This window comes from Entelurus aequoreus, linkage group LG18, assembly GCF_033978785.1.
Source record: "Entelurus aequoreus isolate RoL-2023_Sb linkage group LG18, RoL_Eaeq_v1.1, whole genome shotgun sequence".
Taxonomy (NCBI): domain Eukaryota; kingdom Metazoa; phylum Chordata; class Actinopteri; order Syngnathiformes; family Syngnathidae; genus Entelurus; species Entelurus aequoreus.
The window spans coordinates 30,100,401-30,122,314 of NC_084748.1; the positions used below are offsets into that span (position 1 = coordinate 30,100,401).

Here is a 21,914-nt window from a genome sequence, read left to right on the forward strand (position 1 = left end):
ACTGCTCTACAGCCGCTGTTTTGCATCTTTATTTAAATCGCCTAGAAAGGACGAGCAAACCGGCACTTACGCAGAAATGGCTGTTAGGAAGAAAGAAATCCTGCGGTGTGTTGGTGTCTTGCCAGACTTTGTATTTTGAAGGAATAATGAATTTGTATTCCTGCTGTGGGAGCACTTGCATTCAGATGAGGAGCTACACAACCTTTAGATACCAGTTTCACGCATTAATACCACAAAATGTAGATTGTTACTATCATGGTTTGATTGTTGTCAAAGACGTTTTGTAATGTAATCTGTGATATTTTTACCTGAGTAAATGCTTCAGATGTTATGTACATTTTGTGTTGTGCAATTTAATGGTCTTCATGTCGCTGCATGACAATGTCTTAACCTTCTCTATTTATCAATAAAATGTAATATTCAGCCTGCTAATTATTCTGTAACTGAGGAATATCAACCAGAACATGTTATAAAAGAATATACACTTCATTTCCGCCTGCCATAAAAAGTGCCTCCTATACTCTGATGTACTAGCATTTGTTTAGGTAGAAATATCACAAAATACACTACAAAACATCTTTGATAGAGCATGATTGTAATGCAAGACATTTTTATTTTCTTACTGTAGTTAGACCAGATGTAAAGCGTAGCACTTTTATTTTGAAGCCGGGAGTGTGTGATTGGTTGAAGGTGTCTTGACATGCATGGTGTGACGAGGGACCTGATTGTTTGCAAAAAAAAGCTGACTTTAGACTAAGTTCCTGTCCACCGTCTTTCATTTCTGCTAAGCTTTTATCCAATCTTACTAAAGCAATCACAATACCAATCTACATGTTATGTTAAAAATGTACCTTAACTGTAATCAAAACACGGAAGTGAAGCTCACCCTACCAGCAGGCATTTGCTCCACTGTAGACGGCTCACTGCGAAAAATAGTATTTTCTTGTCAGGACAACCACTTGCCATGGCTATGGACCTGATATTTCCATAACGTACCTTTTCCTTTGTCCATTTCTGCTCGCTATTTTCCCGCTTGTGGCTAATCAGTAGCTAGTGAATTTTCGCCCGCTACAGAAGGACCCCAGGGTCAAAAAGGACGTGTGCGCGTTAAATGACCGTTAAAAAAATGTGTGCCATTAAAGGAAATTATATACTAACGTGTTATCGCATTAATTTTGACAGCACTAAAAAGAAACATAACATTTCTAAATGATCCAAATCATTACATTTCACAGTAAAACATATTTTGAACTTCCTAGGAAAATACATTTCCAAAATATATTTCGTGAAGATGACCACGGTATTTAGATTTCATGGGGAACTAAGGCTACTCTGATGATTGAATGAATGAATTAAAAAGTGCGGCCTTCACAGTCTAAATGGCAAAGCCTTACTTTACCCAGTAGGCAGCCTAATGAAACGAGCTGGCTCACTAGTGTGTGATTATGGGCATCTGTTGAAGAGAGAACGAGTGTGTGTGTGTGTGTGTGTGTGTGTGTGTGTGTGTGTGTGTGTGTGTGTGTGTTATGCTCTGCTATGTTGCACAGAGGCAACCATGTTGCAAAGCCACTTTACTGTAGGACATCAAAGAGACAACAAGCCAAGGGGGACAAGGCCGACATGGAGACGCGGCTTTGATTGGGACATGAAGCTGTTGCATTATTTAATAATAAGCCTACTAGTCAAGAACGTGTAACTCCACTTTGGTTTGAGTAATGGCCATATAAAAAAATTGACACCATTAATTGACAAGTGAAACTGTCCCCAAGTACCTGTCCAACTATTTCACCAGAGTAAGTGATTCTCACAGGTACTACACGAGAGGGAGTTCCCCAGACCTCGATCGTCCCCCCCAAATTCAAGACTCTCATGGGAAAAAATGCATTCTACTATTTAGCCACCACACAGTGGAATGCACTACCAACAGACCTTAAAATTCGAACTTCCCTACTAAATTTTAAAACTGCCATAAAATCATGGCTCAGCTCAATACCTGATCTGAACCAAAATTGATCCCCAGCAACTTTCCGAAGCATCAAGCAGGTTTATATGTGGTTATAGTGTATATATATTTTCTCATTCTGTTTTGCACACTCTTGGAGTCAACATGTGCATAGTGTCATGTACATAGTGTCATGTACATAGTGTATATACCCCCCCAACCCCCCATTTTTTGTATATATTGTTTTTCAAATCACCTGACATGTATAATGTGTATATGTACATAATTTATCAAATTCTTTTAACGTAATTTTTTATTACGTACATATTACAGGTTTTATATCTTTTATTATTCAATGTATCAAATGTGATGAATATTTAATGGTCCACAATGGAAACAAGCCTTTTGGCTTTTTGTGCCTTTTTAAAGCATTACATGGATTAAATTCTTCAATATGTCAATAAACGTCTCAATCAAACAAAAAACAAGTGGGGGCATTAAAAAATTGCAATCTTGGTTCAATATTAATTTTCCAAACGTTCAAGTAAATTCCCGGTGAAAGCAGAGCAATGTTGAATTATGTTGATCAGACACTCTGTAGCACTGCAGCGCACCGTGGAGGACAAATTTAGCGCCCGTTGCCATGGTTATGACAAGGAACATACACACACAAAACAAAGAATAAGTGCGACCACGAGGACGGACACCTACACATCTCGCTCCTCCTTCAAACCGCGAGCGACCACGTGCACAGGCGGGGAGAACGGGCTACTTGGTGATTGTGTGTGCGTTTGCCTGCACACATTTTGACAAGACATGTGGAAGTGTGTCATTTTTCCGATGAGCGCATACTCACCGTCACAGTGGGGATGGCGGTAACGAGGGAGTAGACGAGGACAGGCGGCGCCTTGCTGTAGTCCTCCGGTCCCAGGTACGGCTTGGAGTAGGCTTTGTCAAAGCAGAAGAAGCCCTGGATGTGCACGGGGAAGGTGTCCGTGTACTCAAAGTAGTACGCCAGCAAAACAGTCCCTGCCATGATGACCAACTGGAAATAAAACATAGTGGTTCCAGCTTTAAGGGTTTAATCCGAAACGGAAAAAAGTGAAGCAAACAAGTTGAAATTCCCTTTACAGAGGAAAATGATGAATTCCTGCGTGATGAGTAAAATGAATCAAGTGTGCATGATAGCAGGGAGAGGGAGGGTGGGCGAGGAGCGGGAGGGTGGGAGTTAGCGATGGAGAGGGGAGACAAATCATGAAGAAGACATATCGACAAGGGGGGGAAAAAAGCAATGATAAAAGCCACGGAGCAAGAGGCAGACCCCTTCAGCAGTGAGAGCAGGCAGAGAAACACATCAATGACAGAACACTTTTTGCAGGAGGAGGAGGAGGATGGGAGGAAGAGAGGGTGATGCACAGATGGCGTGAATTGGAGCAGAGCGCTTAAAAGAAGATGAAGTAAGACACAGACCAAAAAAGCCCCGGAGAACAGAGCAAAGGGTAGGCGAAATTACACGCTCGCATGACCTTTTGCGTAACCCCAGTTCTTATCGCACCACACTAGAGTTCTGCTTTTTAAATAAAACACCAGTTACAGATTATGCACAGCCAGCTACGAAGCATGAAATATGACCTTTTTAGCAAATAGTCACAGAGCAGAAAATCAGAACAGAAAATCTGCACAAGTGAGGCAGCTGAATACTGATTCCCATTATCAGATCCCCATGAAGAACAATACACAACATGTCGTCAGGATCGCTTGGATGCAGCTTTGGCGGCGTGACCCCAAGATGCAGCAGGCAGGGGGGCAGATTGTGAGTAAAATAATATGATTTAATAAAGACAAGAAACACATTCACGAGAGAGTGGGGGGAAAAGGGCAAAAGAAGGCAAGTGCTAAAACTAAGTACACATGACACAGAACTTCTATTTAAGATAAGTTTGGCATAACCTGTATGCTGGAATAACAACGCAGACAGCAACAATGACCCAACTATGACCCAAATCAGAAACTGTGACACCTATTTAACATTTAAAACTGCACTGAAACAGCGGTTGAAAACTAATCAGACATGCACGCACAATTAGATTATTCACATGTATTTTTTGTCTGTTGTTTGTTCTATTTTTTTGTCCATGGTCTGTGCTTATGGTATGCTTGTAATGTGTAATGTCGTGTGATTTATGTATTCTTTTGTATCATGACCTGTTGAATGTTTACTGTGTTAACCTGCCTTAGGACAACGGATGAAAATGAGCTGTTGTGCTAACTCTGGCATATTTACATTGTTGCTCTATGTCAGTGGTTCTTAACCTTGTTGGAGGTACCGAACCCCACCAGTTGCATATGCGCATTCACCGAACCCTTCTTTAGTGAAAAATAAAATGTTTTTTTTTTTTTCAAATTCAAGAAAAAGTCATATGTTTTTTTACTGGTGCACAAAATGAACCGTGCATGAACATCACCTTGTTCAAATAACAAAACCAACACAGTGCATCAACTCACAACAAATTACACACCTTACACACATTACCTTGAATTGATTAACGTGGACCCCGACATAAACAAGTTGAAAAACTTATTCGGGTGTTACCATTTAGTGGTCAATTGTATGTAATATGTACTGTACTTTGTAAACTGTACTGTTTCATATAATGTATTCTCTTCCTTTGTAATCTACTAGTAAAAGTTTCAATTAATCAATCAAAAAACCTGCAAATCAGATGGAAAATTAGAGGGAACAATGTTTGGGGGTATCCATAATACGCCGATAGGGAGTAAGTTTTTATTTACACAATAAGTCGGATGTGTCTTTACCTCCGAACCCCTGAGGCCGACTCACCGAACCCCTAGGGTTCGATCGAACACAGGTTAAGAACCACTGCTCTATGTTGATGAATATGCTTTGTCCTAAATCAAATAAATAAATAAATAAATTGGAGACTGATTGGCAACCAGGCTCTAGGTATGTCCCAGTTGCTAATCAAGGGCAGCCAGCACGAAGGACAGACAGGGGAAGTGAAACTACCAAAATAAGAGTACTTGACAGGAACTAAAACGCCACACAAACAGGGAAAAAAAACAACACGAGTCAAAAACAGTCACAAGAATGTGACAAATTAATTCATTTATGAAAGTCAATATTTGTGTGGCTGCTTAAAGGGGAACTGCACTTTTTGGGGGGAATTTTGCCTGTCGTTCACGATCATTATAAGAGACATGACCACACGCCTTTTTTTTTGTTAGGATTTGTTAGATGATAAACGCTTGCAAGATGCGGCTAATGGGAGTCACCGTTGTAGCCTTTAAAGTCCTCTAAAACAACTTCAAAACCTTCCATCAACGTTTATTATACACACTGCAAGTGTATATAATATGTTCAATAATTACCGTATTTTGATCATTTTTATCATTTCCATGATTTTTTTCTTCAGCGCATTGATTTCTGTTTCCATAGCAGCGCACGTCTGACTTCTGGCAACAAATGTTTGGTCCTATTTCCGAAATCAAACATGCGTGTGTGTTCTAATCATGGCAAACTTGGTAATAGACAATGAAGACGACTATTTTTGGAGGATTTACAATCTTATATTTTTTAAGCTAAATATATTGAAGATGAACTACTGCTTATAAAAGAGAGCACAAAGAAGAGGGTGAAACGTTGAAGCAGACCGAAGCCGAAAGTGTGAGGTGAAAGTCACTCGAAGCTTAAAATGTGGATTTTGGAGACAAGCTATATTGACATAAATGGAGCGCAGTCCAAAATCAACAGGAAACATCCCCGGCCAGCTGGATCAGACGAACAACTGTCCATCGAGTGAGTCACTATAATATTGATCATGATACACGCAGCACGCCATGCGTGTTATTACAACTACAGTACATACACTGTCTGGCTAGCTCAGCTGTGTACAAACAAAACATGAATGTGGGCGAATACTTTACAGATACTTTAATATGATTGTTCACGTTTTTCAGTCAGAACAGATTGGTGTTCTATCGCATTGTGTTGTGCATTACAAACTCAAACGCGTTTCATGCTGACGTAGAAGCTAGCTCTCGCTATAGCTAGCTTTTACGGCTAATATTGAAGCACGCCGATGTGTTACTACGATAGAAAAATAGTTCCACAGTTTTCGCTCTTAGAACAACAATGTCGCTACAGCTTGGTTATAATACAGATTACGGAACGTAAATTAAGTATTGTTGACGATTTCCGAATGCATTTTTAAAGTGATTTAGAGGTAGAATTTATTGCTCCAATTGGCTGCATTGCTAGCACCTAGAACGAGCCAATTTTTACAAGTTCGAATGCAAGATAATAAAAAAAACGACTTCTGTCTTCTTGTCTGTAATGATTGTGAACAATAGGCAAAATTCCCCCCCAAAAACTCATCACAGGGCCAACACAGATAGACAAACAACATTCACACACTAGGGCCAATTTAGCCTATAACAAAAAGTGAAAAATAGAGTTCATAATTTACAAATGTTACAGTGCATCTGGAAAGTATTCACAGTGCTTCACATTTTCAACATTTTGTTATGTTAGAACTTTATTCCGAAATGGAATAAATTAATTTTTGTCCTCAATAATGACAATGTGAAAAGTTTTCATTTTTATTTTTGCAAATCTATCCATCCATTTTCTTCCGCTTATCCAAGGTCGGATCGCGGGGGCATCAACCTAAGCAGAGAAGCCCAGACTTCCCTCTTCCCAGCCACTTCTCCAGCTTCTCCCTGGGGATCCCCAGGCATTCCCAGGCCAGCTGGGAGACATAGTCTCCCCAAGGTGTCCTGGGTTCTCCCTGTGTTCGGACGTGCCCTAAACCACACTAAAACACCTCCCCAGGGGAGCATCCTGACCAGATGCTCAAACCACCTCATCTGGCTCCTCTCGATGTGGAGGAGCAGCGGCTTTACCCTTGAGCGCCTCCTGAATGACAAAGCTTCTCACCCTATCTCTAAGGGAGAGCCACACCACTCGACGGAGGAAACTCATTTTGGCCGCTTGTACCAGGGCTCTTGTCCTTTCCGTCATAACCCCAAGCTCATGACAATAGGTGAGAATGGGAACGTAGATCGATCAGTAAATTGAGAGCTTTGCCTTCCGGCTCAGCTCCAATTTATTCAAACAAAAAACTTGAAACAGGTACTGTATACAGTCTTTGCTCAATACTTGGTTGATGCACCTTTGGCAGCAATTACAGCCTCAAGTCTTTTTGAATACAATGCCGCAAGCTTGGCACACCTATCTTTTGTCAGTTCAAGCCATTCCTTTTTGCAGCACCTGTCAATCTCTATCAGGTTGGATGGGGAGTGTTGGTTTTCATCCAGGATGTCTCTGTACATTGCTGCATTCATCTTAGTCTAGTTAGGGAGGTGACCAAGAACCCGATGGTCACTCTGTCAGAGCTACAGAATTTCTCTGTGGAGAGAGGAGAACCTTCCAGAAGGACAACCATCTCTGCAGCAATCCACCAATCACGCCTGTATGGTATAGTGGCCAGACAGAAGCCATTTCTAATTGAAAAGGTTTGCCAAAATGCACCTGAAATACTTTTTAGACCATGAGATTATCTGGTCTGATGACACAAATACTGAATGCCAGGCATCATGTTTGGAGGAAAGCAGGCACCGCTCATCACCAGGCCACTACCACTACATGGTGGTGGCAGCATCATGCTGTGGGGATGGTTTTCAGCGGCAGGAACTAGTAGACTAGTCAGGATAGAGGGAAAAATGAATGCAGCAATATACAGACACATCCTGGATAAAAAACAACACTTCCCATCTAACCTGATGTAGCTTGAGAGGTGCTGCAAAGAGGAATTGGGTGAAACTGCCCAAAGATAGCTTGGGGTATCGTATTCAAACAGACTTGAGGCTGTAATTGCTGCCAAAGATGCATCAACAAAGTATTGAGTAAAGGGTCTGAATACATACATATATATACATGTGATTTTTGTTTTTTAATACGTTTGCAAAAATAGAAATAATAATAATTTCATATTGTCATAATGGGGTATTGTCTGTAGTATTTTAAGGACAAATATGATTTTTTTCCATTTTGGAATAAGGCTGTAACATAACAAAATGTGGAAAAAGTGAAGCGCTGTGAACACTTTCCAGATGCTTGACATGTAATCATTGTTTATGAAGCATAAAATGGGGGGTAAAGTGATGACTAATTTGTCTGAAAAATACCTATAAGTAAGACAAGGGGAGACCTAAAGGATGCATTGAACTTGGTGGGTTAAAAACACTGTTCATGTAATACCACTAGCATTATTCAAATAATCAGTAGAGTCGTCCCTCGCCATATTGCCCTTCAAATTTTGTGGCTTTACTCTAACACGTTTTTCAAGCAAATTTTACATGTGTTTGGCCTAAATTAAATCTTATATTAATTATTGTTTAATAGGGGTGCTGAAAAAATTACATTTGTATTCATTACCATTTTGAATTAATAATTTTCAGGAAAGATTTTTAAAAAGTTGTTTTCTTTTTAATCTCTACACTTAATCACAGCCAAACAGGAGCTTTTCCAACCTGTAGCCTGTTTTGAGAAGGTTTTATAATAATTTATCTACCAAATAATGTATTGTGAGAATCAGTTTGAATGGGGAATCTTGTTGAATCAATGCATGTCCCAAAGAATCGAATCAAATTGAATCATAAGTTGTTGTAAGATTAACATCCCTATCACTTATGTGTGTGTTTATTGTCTATTAATAAAGTGTGGTGACTCTAATAGATATATGGTATAAAGAGAGATATTCACCAAGTAGGAATTCTGTTTCTTGGTTCAGGGAAAGTTACGTTTCTATACCAATGGAGCCATTGTTTACATGCCTGTTATTCATGTTGAGTGAAGAGTAAAATTGCTGATGCACTTCATCTTCGACTCCTGCCTCATCAATAACACATCTTCACATTTGACGTGAGCGATGTAAAACGACAACAGCAGGAACAAGGGGCGGCGTGGCGAAGTTGGTAGAGTGGCCGTGCCAGCAATCGGAGGGTTGCTGGTTACTGGGGTTCAATCCCCACCTTCTACCATCCTAGTCACGTCCGTTGTGTCCTTGGGCAAGACACTTCACCCTTGCTCCTGATGGCTACTGGTTAGCGCCTTGCATGGCAGCTCCCTCCATCAGTGTGTGAATGTGTGTGTGAATGGGTGAATGTGGAAATACTGTCAAAGCGCTTTGAGTACCTTGAAGGTAGAAAAGCGCTATACAAGTATAACCCATTTATCATGTATCATTTAACCCAGTGGGACTTGTACCGTTCAATGCTCATGGCACGGCTAATATCAGCACCATCTTCACTAACAATTAAGTCAACCAACTACTGGCACAACCTAAGCCAGTGGTTTCAGTTCATCGAAGCCCAGTTCCAACTGAGAGAAATTAGACAGGAGTAGTATTGCCGTGATGACGACCAGAGCAATGATGCTTGGAGGGTCCTGCAGCTAACAACAAAAGGAACACACTCAAGGCTGATATATTGGGTAAAACGAGTGTAAAGGTGACTATGTGAGTGGTATTTCATGTTTAGAGGGCTCTATTAATGTTAAACCCCTTATTTAGAGAGTCATAAACAGGTTTTTTCAACGTTTTAACTATGAAAATATTCGATTTGTTATGAAAAATCCTACTTTATTACAACCAATTAGACGTGATAACCGAGGAATTACTATACTCCTCAATAAAACAGCAGATGACTTCATGCATTCATACACAACAGTCCGGGTGTCTAGACTTCACACAGAAGAATTTGGGGAGCATTTTAATATTTCTTATTTTGTAAACAGTCTAAATGCAATCCGTAGATACTCTGATAAATTATAATATTTAAGAAAAAACTAAACCAAACATAGCATATCATTATTCGTATTATTAGTATCAACATTTTCTCGTTAATTATTTTTGCTTTCCCCCCAATTTTTATTAAATTATTAATTTATTGTATTTATATATTATTGTTAATTTTAGCTGTATTTTTATAATGTGCCGCAAGCTAATAATAATAATAAAAAAATGGCCCCTGAGCTACAATCAATGTACCAATTTGTATTTAAAAGCCAAACAAATGTTTTAATAAATAACTTATGTCAAACTACTATGATTAATGATGCATTGTTCCAAAAAGCGCCAGCGTATTTCTCTCAGCATAGTGAGAAATCCCCACCGGGTATCTAAAGAATTAAGTGCAAACGTGATTGTTTTTCTTTGTTTTCTAATGGACGTACAACATTTGTCTTTATGTTTCAATAAACAGCGGTTGACTTATTTTTACACTTGCACTTGTCTGTTACAAAAATAAACGATTAAAGTGATTCTACTACAGTAACAGTTTGCATGTATTCCAGGCTCAACACCCCTTCATTTGAAAGTGTTTGATGCTGCAAATCAGGCTTACATTAACATAGTAAATAGGCAACAGACTTGCTATTTAAATTATTATGGTATGCGTGTTTGTACTGATTTACTAGTGATTTATTCAGGCAAATTCTAAGCTGGGGGCTGCTTGCTTAACTCATGGGCATGGAGAGACCTGCTGTACTTGTTACACACCTCAGTCTTAGTATGGAAGCGAGATGGTGACCCCATTCCCACCTTACAGTGTTATGTAATGTGTGCTCTTCTTTTTATGAAGAAGTATTAGGGCCACACTGAAAAGAAAAACAATATACTAAGAGAATAAAGTACTAATGATAGGAGAATCAAATATTTACAAGAAGATTAAATTACAATCATACCATTTAATTTGACTTTAGCATACGTTTAACATAAAATATTTCATCATGTCTTGAAGCAAACCTGATCATTTTACTGTTTGGAAAAATGTGCACAGGCACTGCACACACCTCAAAGAAACTAACAAGGTATAGAGAGATGTACTACCATAGGCGCCGATCTACATTTCTGCCAATGGGTGCTCGGTGTGTGTATATAAGTGTTGTCCCGATACCAATATTTTAGTACCAGTACCGTTACCAAAAGTATTTTGGTACTCTTCTAAATAAAGGGGACCACAAAAAATGCCATTATTGGCTTTATTTTAACAAAGAAAATCTTACGGTACATTAAACATATGTTTCTTATTGCAAGTTTGTCCTTAAATAAAATAGTGAACATACAAGACAACGTGTCTTTTAGTAGTAAGTAAACAAACAAAGACTCCTAATTTAGCTGCTGACGTATGCAGGAACATATTGTGTCATTTATCATTCTATTATTTTGTCAACATTATTAAGGACAAGTGACAAAACATGAATTATTAATCTACTTGTTCATTTACTGTTAATATGTGGTTATTTTCTGTTTCAACATGTTCTATCTACACTTCTGTTAAAATTTAATAATCACTTATTCTTCTGTTGTTTGATACTTTACAGGATGATACCACAAATTTGGGTATCAATCCGATACCAAGTAGTTACAGGATCATACATTGGTCATATTCAAAATTTCCTGAGTTTATAAATATAATGTACTATTTTTTTAAAACGAAAGAAGATTTTGTGATGTTACAAAATATCGATGTAATCATAGTAGTATTGACTAGCTATGCTATTGTATGTGGTATCATTACAGTGGATGTACACCTAACACCTATGGCGTTTGTTTATATTGTAGCGTCCCGGAAGAGTTGGTGCTGCAGGGAATTCTGGGAATTTGTTCACAAGTGTTTATGTTGTGTTGCGGTGCAAATATTCTTTCAAAATGTGTTTGTCGTTGTTTTTTAGTGTGGTTTCACTATATGGCACATGTTTATGACAGTGTTGGCATTGTTCATACTGCCACCTGTATGGCTGTTGAGTAAGTATGCACTTCATTCGCTCGTGTGCAGTGTGTTCAAAGTCAAAATGATAGTGTCAGTAGTTCATAATCAGGCACATTGAAATCCTGGTTAGGCTTTGTTAATTGTAGACCATGTGATATGTAACTATTTTAATATGAATAACGGACCAAAGTCACCACAAATTATCAACATCAAGATTGATTTTTCAAAAATTATCAAAAAGATTGAAAGTTGCCATCAATCCCACGTGGGTGCTCGGGCCCCGAAGCACCCAGTATGTGTACTACCAACAAAGTATGTGATCTGAGGTTGACACAAATGATATTCTACATATTAGCAGCATGTACACCATTATCATGATTTAGATTTTTTTAATTTTTTTTTTACTACAAATTGTTGCTTTCCAATGAGGATGGACACTATACCACACACACACATGCAGGCAAATCCTACTAACACCCCCAGTTTCTAGTTTCTATATAGGCCAACAGTATCATGCAGCTCATTGCATGGTCCTCTTCCATGTGTGTCGCCTTCAACATGAGCTTAGTGTGTGCTGACTGTGTGGGAGTACACTAATGCGTGTGCGTTTGTGCAGCGTGAGCATGTCTGAAGGCATGTGGGTGCATTCCTGCCTCCGAGGAGGAACTCTGACACACACACACACCACACACACACACACACACACGCACGCACACAAACACACGGCCGTTGAACAATCCTCCTCATCCATCCATCTCTCCCTTCTCACTGAACTACAGAAGGCACCAGAAAGGAAGCGAGGGAGGAATGGAAGGTCCAGAAGAGTAGGAGGTTGACTAACTACAGTATCACCCTACAGTGTTTAAACAACATGTCCTTCACTGAGGGCTTATTTTAAGATTTAGTATTGTATTTCATATGCACAAGAACCAACTATCTGATTGACTATAGTGTCAGTTGACGAGCTCAGACAAATTCACCCCCATAAGAACTAACGTCGTCTTTTAGGTGCCAGTAGAGTGGAAAAACAAGTTGACTTGCTTATGCTTATTTGTGTTTCATTGCATCCTTTAAACCAGGGGTCTGCAACCTGCGGCTCTAGAGCCTAGTGGCTCCTTGGAGCTTATTCAAAAATTTATGAAAATAGAAAAATATGGGGGAAAAAATATATTTTTGTTTTAGGAGGGAGGACAACATGACACAAACCTCCATAATTGTTAGAAATCCCACTGTTTATATTAAACATCATTCTCTGATGAGAGTATTTGCCGTTTTGTCCTGCTAATTTTGGTGGTCCTTGTACTCACCGTAATTTGTTAACATGAATAACTTTATTCAACGATGCCAGAGAAAGACATATTTTATGCCACTTATTCTTTGTCTCATTTTTGTCCACCAAACATTTTATGCTGTGTGTGAATGCACAAATGTGAGTTTTGTTGATGTTATTGACTTGTGTGGAGTGCTTATCAAGCATATTTGGTCAGTGCATGACTGCAAGCTAATCGATGCTAACATGCTATTTAGGCTAGTTTTATGTACGTATTGCATCATTATGCCTCACTTGTAGGTATATTTGAGATCATTGAATTTCTATCTGCATTTCTCTTGACAAATTGTCTGTATGTAATATTACCTGCATTTCTGATATTGGTTTGTGTGCCGTTATAGACCACAGCAAACATAACCCAGCTTGCATGGATTGTTATAAATCCATTCGAAGGAGACAGCCCGCCATTTCTTTTAATGTGGACATACCTTTGGCCATTCTAAGCCAGTAATTTAGAGGAGTTATCTCACCCTTTGTTTTCCAATGTTGTAAAAATGGGTAGAATAAATATTACATTTCAACAATTATGTCAACGAAGATTTGTGTCAGCCTGCGACACACAGTCATTTTGATAGTAGGCTAATATAGCTAATATAGACACTTATATCATGTGTTGACTTCATTTTATCACTTATAGAAGGCTTTTAATTTTTTGTGGCTCCAGACAGATTTTTTTATTTATTTTTTGGTCCAGTATGGCTCTTTCAACCTTTTGGGTTGCCAACCCCTGCATTAAACCAAAGCCAATTGTATTTTAAATCCGCAAAGTCTGTGAAAATACCGTCCAAACATCACAAAATGCCACAAATTCAGTTGGCCATTTTAAATATTCCGCTCCGAATATCTTCAGCAATTTCCGTTGATTCTACATCACTGGAGTAACGATTCGGCACCCTGACCATTTTATTAGATCAGTCATACTAGAAATACGCAAAAATTTGAGAGAGATGTGCTGTTTATCATTCACAATCCCTATGTAAGTCATGAACACATATACTTCGCTTTTTTAAGGCATTCAAAATCGTAAATAAATAGCTAACAATTTAGTCAACAGATCGAGGGTCCTTTTTGTTGCGCTCACTATACCTTTTCTAAAAACATCCAGAAACTGCCGTATTTCGATTCAGGAGCTAGGAGTCGATTACAAATAGATTATTGATGCATCTTTAATTTATGTATTTTGATGCAGTTTTACATTTCTTTTCATTTTACTAAATAAATGTTTATCACTTGCAACAAAAAAACAGTTGAATTAATTTATCAAATTAATGGAAATTTGTGCAAAAATGGAACATTAGAGCCGTAAAATAAAAGAGCTGGTCGGATCGCTCGGTGAGGTGGCTCTCTGCAGCCAGCCAAATTTTAAGATTTTCTGCATTACCGTATTTTTCGGACTATAAGTCACTCCGGAGTATACGTCGCACCGGCCGAAAATGCACAATAAAGCAGGAAAAAAACATATATACTGTAGTATAAGTCGCATTTTTTGGGGAAATTTATTTGATACAATCCAACACCAACAATAGACATTTGAAAGGCAATTTAAAATAAATAAAGAATAGTGAACAACAAGCTGAATAAGTGTACGTTATATGACGCATAAATAACGAACTGAGAACGTGCCTGGTATGTTAACGTAACATATTATCGTAAGAGTCATTCAAATAACTATAACACATAGAACATGCTATACGTTTACTAAACAATCTGTCACTCCCGATCGCTAAATCCGATGAAATCTTCCTCCCCGGTGTCGCCTCTGGTATGTCCTTTCTGTCTGCTGCTCGATTGCCGTTCTCTGCTGCATATTTCACTACGTCCAGATTGTAATCTGCAGTATATGATTTCCTTTTTGGTGCCATTTTTGTTCAGCCCTTTTCAGTTTTTATAAGTTACCGCCAATGTTGAAATGATCCATTTTCCTAGGTACGGACGTAGTAGCATGTAGCATCTTTTTTTTCCCACAATACACCGCCATCATGACCCACAATGCACTTGTGCCATGACCCGCCCCCGCATAATTTCTATTGGTTGACGTGTGTGTGACGACCGCTGACGTGTGTGTGACGATTGCTGACATTATCTTCGTCTCTTCCGTGAATTAGATAAATAATATTATTTGATATTTTACGGTAATGTGTTAACTCATAAGTCGCTCCGGAGTATAAGTCGCACTATGAAAACTATGAAAAAAAACTGCGATTTATAATCTGAAAAATACAGTACTTTACTTGCAGTAAATAAATTGATTATCGATTATTGACGTTAACTAACCGATTTTATAATCGTCCATGTCTGAATTGCGATGCATCTAAAAATAGATTATTTCCCCACCTCTACTCTATTCACATGTCGTGACCTGAGAATTAACCAAATATGAGTGATATTGTAATTATAAGCTTTCGGATATGTTTACATTAATGTTTATTTTCATTTCTTGTTTCTTTTTGCTTTTTATTATTACTATTATTAATATTATTATTATTGTTTTTGTTATTCATTCTTGAATGGCTTTTTTGTTGTTTTTTTGCAAAATTTGTTTGTTTTTGTTTTGTCTACATATTCGAAATAAACATGAAAGAAAGAAAGAAAGAAAGCGCCAATGCAGACAGACTATTTTAGTGGCGCATTGATAGCAGTGAGCTAATGCTAGCTTATGTTGCTATTGTTGACAAACTGCTTCTTCTCAAACTTGCTAAATCTTAATTCTGGAACAGGGGTGTCCACCAAGGTTTTCAATCTGGCCGGTGAGACAGCAAAAATTCGACAAGCAATCTGGGTGTTTACGTATCCGGGGGTGTGATTGGCGAATGTTCATTGCCAATCACTGTGGTCAACTTGTGTGACTCAGCCCAGTGACCATGAGGTATACTTCCCAGGAATGGTATGCACCGCATATACAGTACTTATATGACCCAATCCAAACAACCTTTCCTAGTCATGGCACAGAAAAAAAAAATCAACAAGCCCAAAAAGTCAACAAACATGTCACAAATAACATAACCGGCTCACTGAACTTTATGGATATTATAGAAAAAAACATAACAAATATTATTACATATTATATGTAATAATATATGTATATATTGTACATATTATACATATACATATGTCTTTATGTATATACATATATATATATATACAGTGTATATATATATATATATATACACTGTATATATATACACACACATATATACATACATATAGACATATATATACTGTAAATAAACACACATACATATACATACATACATACATACATACATACATACATACATACATACATACATACATACATACATACATACATACATACATACATATATATATATATATATATATATATATATATATATATATATATATATATATATATATATATACACACTAGGGCTGCAAATCTTTGGGTGTCCCACGATTCGATTCAATATCGATTCTTGGGGTCACGATTCGATTATTAATCGATTTTTCGATTCAACGCGATTCTCGATTCAAAAACGATATTTTTCCGATTCAAAACAATTCTCTATTCATTCAATACATAGGATTTCAGCAGGACCCACCCCAGTCTGCTGACATGCAAGCAGAGTAGTAGATTTTTGTAAAAAGCTTTTTTAATTTTAAAGGATGATGTTTTATCAACTGATTGCAATATTTGTTTTAACTATTAAATTAACCAAAAATAGGACTTATTTTATCTTTGTGAAAATATTGGACACAGTGTGTTGTCAAGCTTATGAGATGCGATGCAAGTGTAAGCCACTGTGACACTATTGTTCATTTTTATTTTTTATATTTTTTATAAATGTCTAATGGTAATGTCAATGAGGGATTATTAATCACTGCTATGTTGAAATTGTTACTAATATTGATACTGTTGTTGATAATATTCATTATTGTTTCACTACTTTTGGATTGTTCTGTGTCGTGTTTGTGTCTCCTCTCATTGCTCTGTTTATTGCTGTTCTGAGTGTTGCTTGGTCGGTTGGTTGGTTTGGAATTGGATTGCATTGTTATGGTATTTCTGTGTATTGTTTTGTTGGATTGATTAATACAAAAAATAAATAAAAAAATAAAAATAAAATAAATAAAAAATAAAAAATATTTAAAAAAAAAAAAAAGAGAATTGTTACTGAATCGTACAACGTGAGAATGGCGATTTGAATCCGAATCGATTTTTTCCCACACCCCTAATATACACACACATACATATACATATATGCCAATATATACATATATATGTATACATTTTTTAGCCCAATGCCGCGGTAAAAAAAACATTTGAACACCCCTGTTCTAGATCATAATTCATGCATTTCTCACCTGGTAGTAGACAAATATAGCCATGGTCTGACAGGCTGGTGTCGACTTTGACATCCCCCAAGATGGTGACAAAGAGAGAAAATGACGCTGGTTGCGGCAATTTTTTTTAACCCTTCGTGAAGATTGCGATTGAATCTTCATCTAAACTGAATTATGTAAGCGTCCTGTCAGTCGGCATCCCAGCGAGAGTGGAAATATTACAGTAAGTGATTTTTTTTTTTAAATTATGATTTATTATGGTTAGTTTGTATGTTTAGCACCTAGCAATGCTGTTAATGATATAGTGTCTTTAAAACTAAAACTATCTAAAACTTTTTGCTCTTCCTCCTTGTTAGGTCCTGGATCATAATTTTTCCCAACGTAGTAGCCGTTGGCTCTCACAAAGTCTGCTTGATTAGCATTGTTGTTGATGGTGAAGGGATCTGTGGGTCACATGACTGGCTTGCTCAATAACTCTCAAAATGGCTCGGGAATCTCAGTGAGCTTGATACTATTTTGATCACCCTGATTGACTCTCCCACCCCAGTCCCCATTGTGGACTCCTTCCGTTTCTTGGGCACCACCATCACCCAAGACCTCAAATGGGAGCCAACCATCAGCTCCCTCATCAAGAAGGCGCAGCAGAGGATGTACTTCCTGCGGCAGCTGAGGAAACTTAAGGTGCCGACCGAGATGCTGGTGCAGTTTTACTCAGCCATCATAAAGTCCATCCTGACCTCCTCCATCACAGTGTGGTTCCCCGGCGCCACAGTCCAGGATAAGCATAGACTGCAGCGCATTGTACATGCTGCTTAGAAGGTGATTGGCTGCAAGCTCCCATCCCTCCAGGACTTGTTCTCATCCAGGACCAGGAGGCGTGTGGGTCGGATCACAGCTGACTCTTCTCACCCTGGACACACACTATTCTCCCCTCTCCCCTCAGGCAGGAGACTACGCTCCATCCAGACCCACACCTCCCGCCACCTGAACAGTTTTTTCCCCTCGGCCATCAGGCACCTGAACAATAACTCCTAACAATAGCTCCTTGAATTCCTCGAATTCCTTCTAAGTCTATAACAAGATCTGATAGCTCAGTTACAGCTCTTTTTATTACCAAATATGTGTTATATGTGTTTTATGTTGCACGATTGCACCAAGAAAAATTCCTAGTTTGTGAACCCGTTCTCAAACAATGGCAATAAAACTATTCTGATTCTGATCATATTTATTTATTCTTAAAAACTTTAGAAGTCTTTTTATGTCATAAATCAGATATATATGATAATAGCTTCAATATAGAGGCAACTTATTTTTCCACTCTACTGGTACTTTAATGTCTTTGTAGCCGTCTCTGAATATTCATAAACGTCATGGTAATGATTTTTTTTTTGCATCGAGACCTGCATCCTGCTGTGCTCAAGTCACCTTGGCCTTTAAATTTGCATAAAATAGTCAGAAAATAGACAAGGCAACTACTGACAAACTGCAACAAGGTCAAGTGGGGTCAGAGTGGGCTGACAGATGCGGTCACGGTGCGACATCACTGCTCTGTTCATTTGACTTCAACAGACAGCCAAGGTGTTAAAAAAGGGCTAAGGTGTTACTGCATGTAAATGCCTTAAGTTTACACAAACCACCTGCTTACTGTTGGATGCCGTCACAAATACACTTTGATGTAAATAAATATGTCACGACAATAGGCACTAGAGTAGAGCACAAATGTCCACCAAAGTGGACAGATTCTATCTACGGCTCTAACGACGAGTCAACATAATCGACAACGTTGATTATAAAAACGTGTTATTGCTGACGAGTCGCTTGATAACATTCGTATTAATAGACCGCCAGGAATGTTGAAGTTTTCACTTTTATTCTTTTAATTGCAGCTGAAAAAACAACAGCTCATGATTTAATTAGATTTCGCTTTTGGGGTGACGATTCAATTTGATGATTTTGTATTGAGTCTCAATTCAGAATTAATTCTTGATTCAACAAGATTCAAACGGATTCCTGCAATACAGTGGAATCTTGAGCCCCTCATTGTACAAACTTTTCGATTTACGAAACGCAGACTAAATAAAAGTATGCTTTGGAGTATAAACCTCTGCGTACGAACGTTTCCTTCACCCATTTTGTTCCTGGCAGCACAGCCATTGTGGGAAGATTGCTCATTGTTCATTCATTCAGTCTGCAGTGATGCTGTTAACTGCTGTGCTAATTTCTACTTTGTGTACTTTTTAGTTTTTTGGCTTATTTTACCTCTTTGCAAAATTGTTCTTGTTTTGCGAGCGCAATAAGAGTCCAAATAAAGCGATGGACAAGCAATGTGTTGTTTAAAACATTCAGGAAGTATCCACAGCGTTGTGGACACTGCCTCACCTTTTCCCCTCACTGAAGGCAAAGAAAATTAACCGACAGGGTAAAGTCAAATGTATTTTGTACTCTAAATACATTTGAACACTTAGTGACTAACAATCTCTGTGAACCTTTTCAATCCGGTTTCAGGGCAAATCACTCTACGGAGACAGCCCTCGCAAAAATGACTAATGATCTATTGCTAACGATGGATTCTGATGCGTCATCTATGTTGCTGCTTCTTGATCTTAGCGCCGCTTTCGATACCGTCGATCATAATATTTTATTAGAGCGTATCAAAACACGTATTGGTATGTCAGACTTAGCCTTGTCTTGGTTTAACTCTTATCTTACTGACAGGATGCAGTGCGTCTCCCATAACAATGTGACCTCGGACTATGTCAAGGTAACGTGCGGAGTTCCCCAGGGTTCGGTTCTTGGCCCTGCACTCTTTAGTATTTACATGCTGCCGCTGGGTGACATCATACGCAAATACGGTGTTAGCTTTCACTGTTATGCTGATGACACCCAACTCTACATGCCCCTAAAGCTGACCAACACGCCGGACTGTAGTCAGCTGGAGGCGTGTCTTAATGAAATTAAACAATGGATGTCCGCTAACTTTTTGCAACTCAACGCTAAGAAAACGGAAATGCTGATTATCGGTCCTGCTAGACACCAACATCTATTTAATAATACCACCTTAACATTTGCAACCAAACAATTAAACAAGGCGACTCGGTAAAGAATCTGGGTATTATCTTCGACCCAACTCTCTCGTTTGAGTCACACATTAAGAGTGTTACTAAAACGGCCTTCTTTCATCTCCGTAATATCGCTAAAATGCGTTCCATCTTGTCCACTAGCGACGCTGAGATCATTATTCATGCGTTTGTTACGTCTCGTCTCGATTACTGTAACGTATTATTTTCGGGTCTCCCTATGTCTAGCATTAAAAGATTACAGTTGGTACAAAATGCGGCTGCTAGACTTTTGACAAAAACAAGAAAGTTTGATCATATTACGCCTATACTGGCTCACTTGCACTGGCTTCCTGTGCACTTAAGATGCGACTTTAAGGTTTTACTACTTACGTATAAAATACTACACGGTTTAGCTCCAGCCTATCTCGCCGATTGTATTGTACCATATGTCCCGACAAGAAATCTGCGTTCAAAGAACTCCGGCTTATTAGTGATTCCCAGAGCCAAAAAAAAGTCTACGGGCTATAGAGCGTTTTCTATTCGGGCTCCAGTACTCTGGAATGCCCTCCCGGTAACAGTTAGAGATGCTACCTCAGTAGAAGCATTTAAGTCCCATCTTAAAACTCATTTGTATAATCTAGCCTTTAAATAGACCCCCCTTTTTTAGACCAGTTGATCTGCCGTTTCTTTTCTTCTCTCCTCTTCTCCCCTGTCCCTTGCGAGGGGGAGTTGCATAGGTCCGGTGGCCATGGATGAAGTGCTGGCTGTCCAGAGTCGGGACCCCGGGTGGACCACTAGCCTGTGCATCGGTTGGGGACATCTCTGCGCTGCTGACCCGTCTCCGCTCGGGATGGTTTCCTGTTGGCCCCGCTGTGGACTGGACTCCCGCTGATGTGTTGGATCCACTGTGGACTGGACTTTCACAATGTTATGTCAGACCCACTCGACATCCATTGCTTTCGGTCTCCCCTAGAGGGGGGGGGGGTTACCCACATATGCGGTCCTCTCCAAGGTTTCTCATAGTCATTCACCGACGTCCCACTGGGGTGAGTTTTTCCTTGCCCGTATGTGGGCTCTGTACCGAGGATGTCGTTGTGGCTTGTACAGCCCTTTGAGACACATGTGGTTTAGGGCTATATAAATAAACATTGATTGATTGATTGATTGATTGATTGATACTCCTAATCATTGTAGTGGCCTGTCTGTTAAATAATTTTTTTGTTTTAAATTGTGTTGGCCCTGCGATGAGGTGGCGACTTGTCCAGGGTGTACCCCGCCTTCCACCCGAATGCAGCTGAGATAAGCGCCAGCACCCCCCGCAACCCCGAAAGGGACAAGCGGTAGAGAATGGATGGATGGATAAACTGTGGGGGAACCACAGGACTAGTGACAGTGTGTGTGCGTGTTGGGAGGGCAGCTGCAAATGAGGACTGTTGTTTTCAGACATAAGTTGTAAAGTTAATGAAGAGATATCTAATCCATCACCCCT

General features: G+C 38.9%; 1 protein-coding gene across 3 annotated transcripts in view; it reads right to left on the reverse strand.

Annotated features, from left to right (window-relative positions):
* Positions 1–21,914, reverse strand: part of LOC133634008 (phospholipid phosphatase-related protein type 5-like) — a 174,203-nt gene that overhangs the window by 66,787 nt on the left and 85,502 nt on the right. For all 3 annotated transcript variants that reach the window (XM_062026906.1, XM_062026904.1, XM_062026905.1), the window contains one exon: positions 2,799–2,987. In XM_062026906.1, coding sequence (XP_061882890.1) covers positions 2,799–2,987 — 189 coding nt within the window. The remainder of the gene's footprint in view (positions 1–2,798; positions 2,988–21,914) is intronic.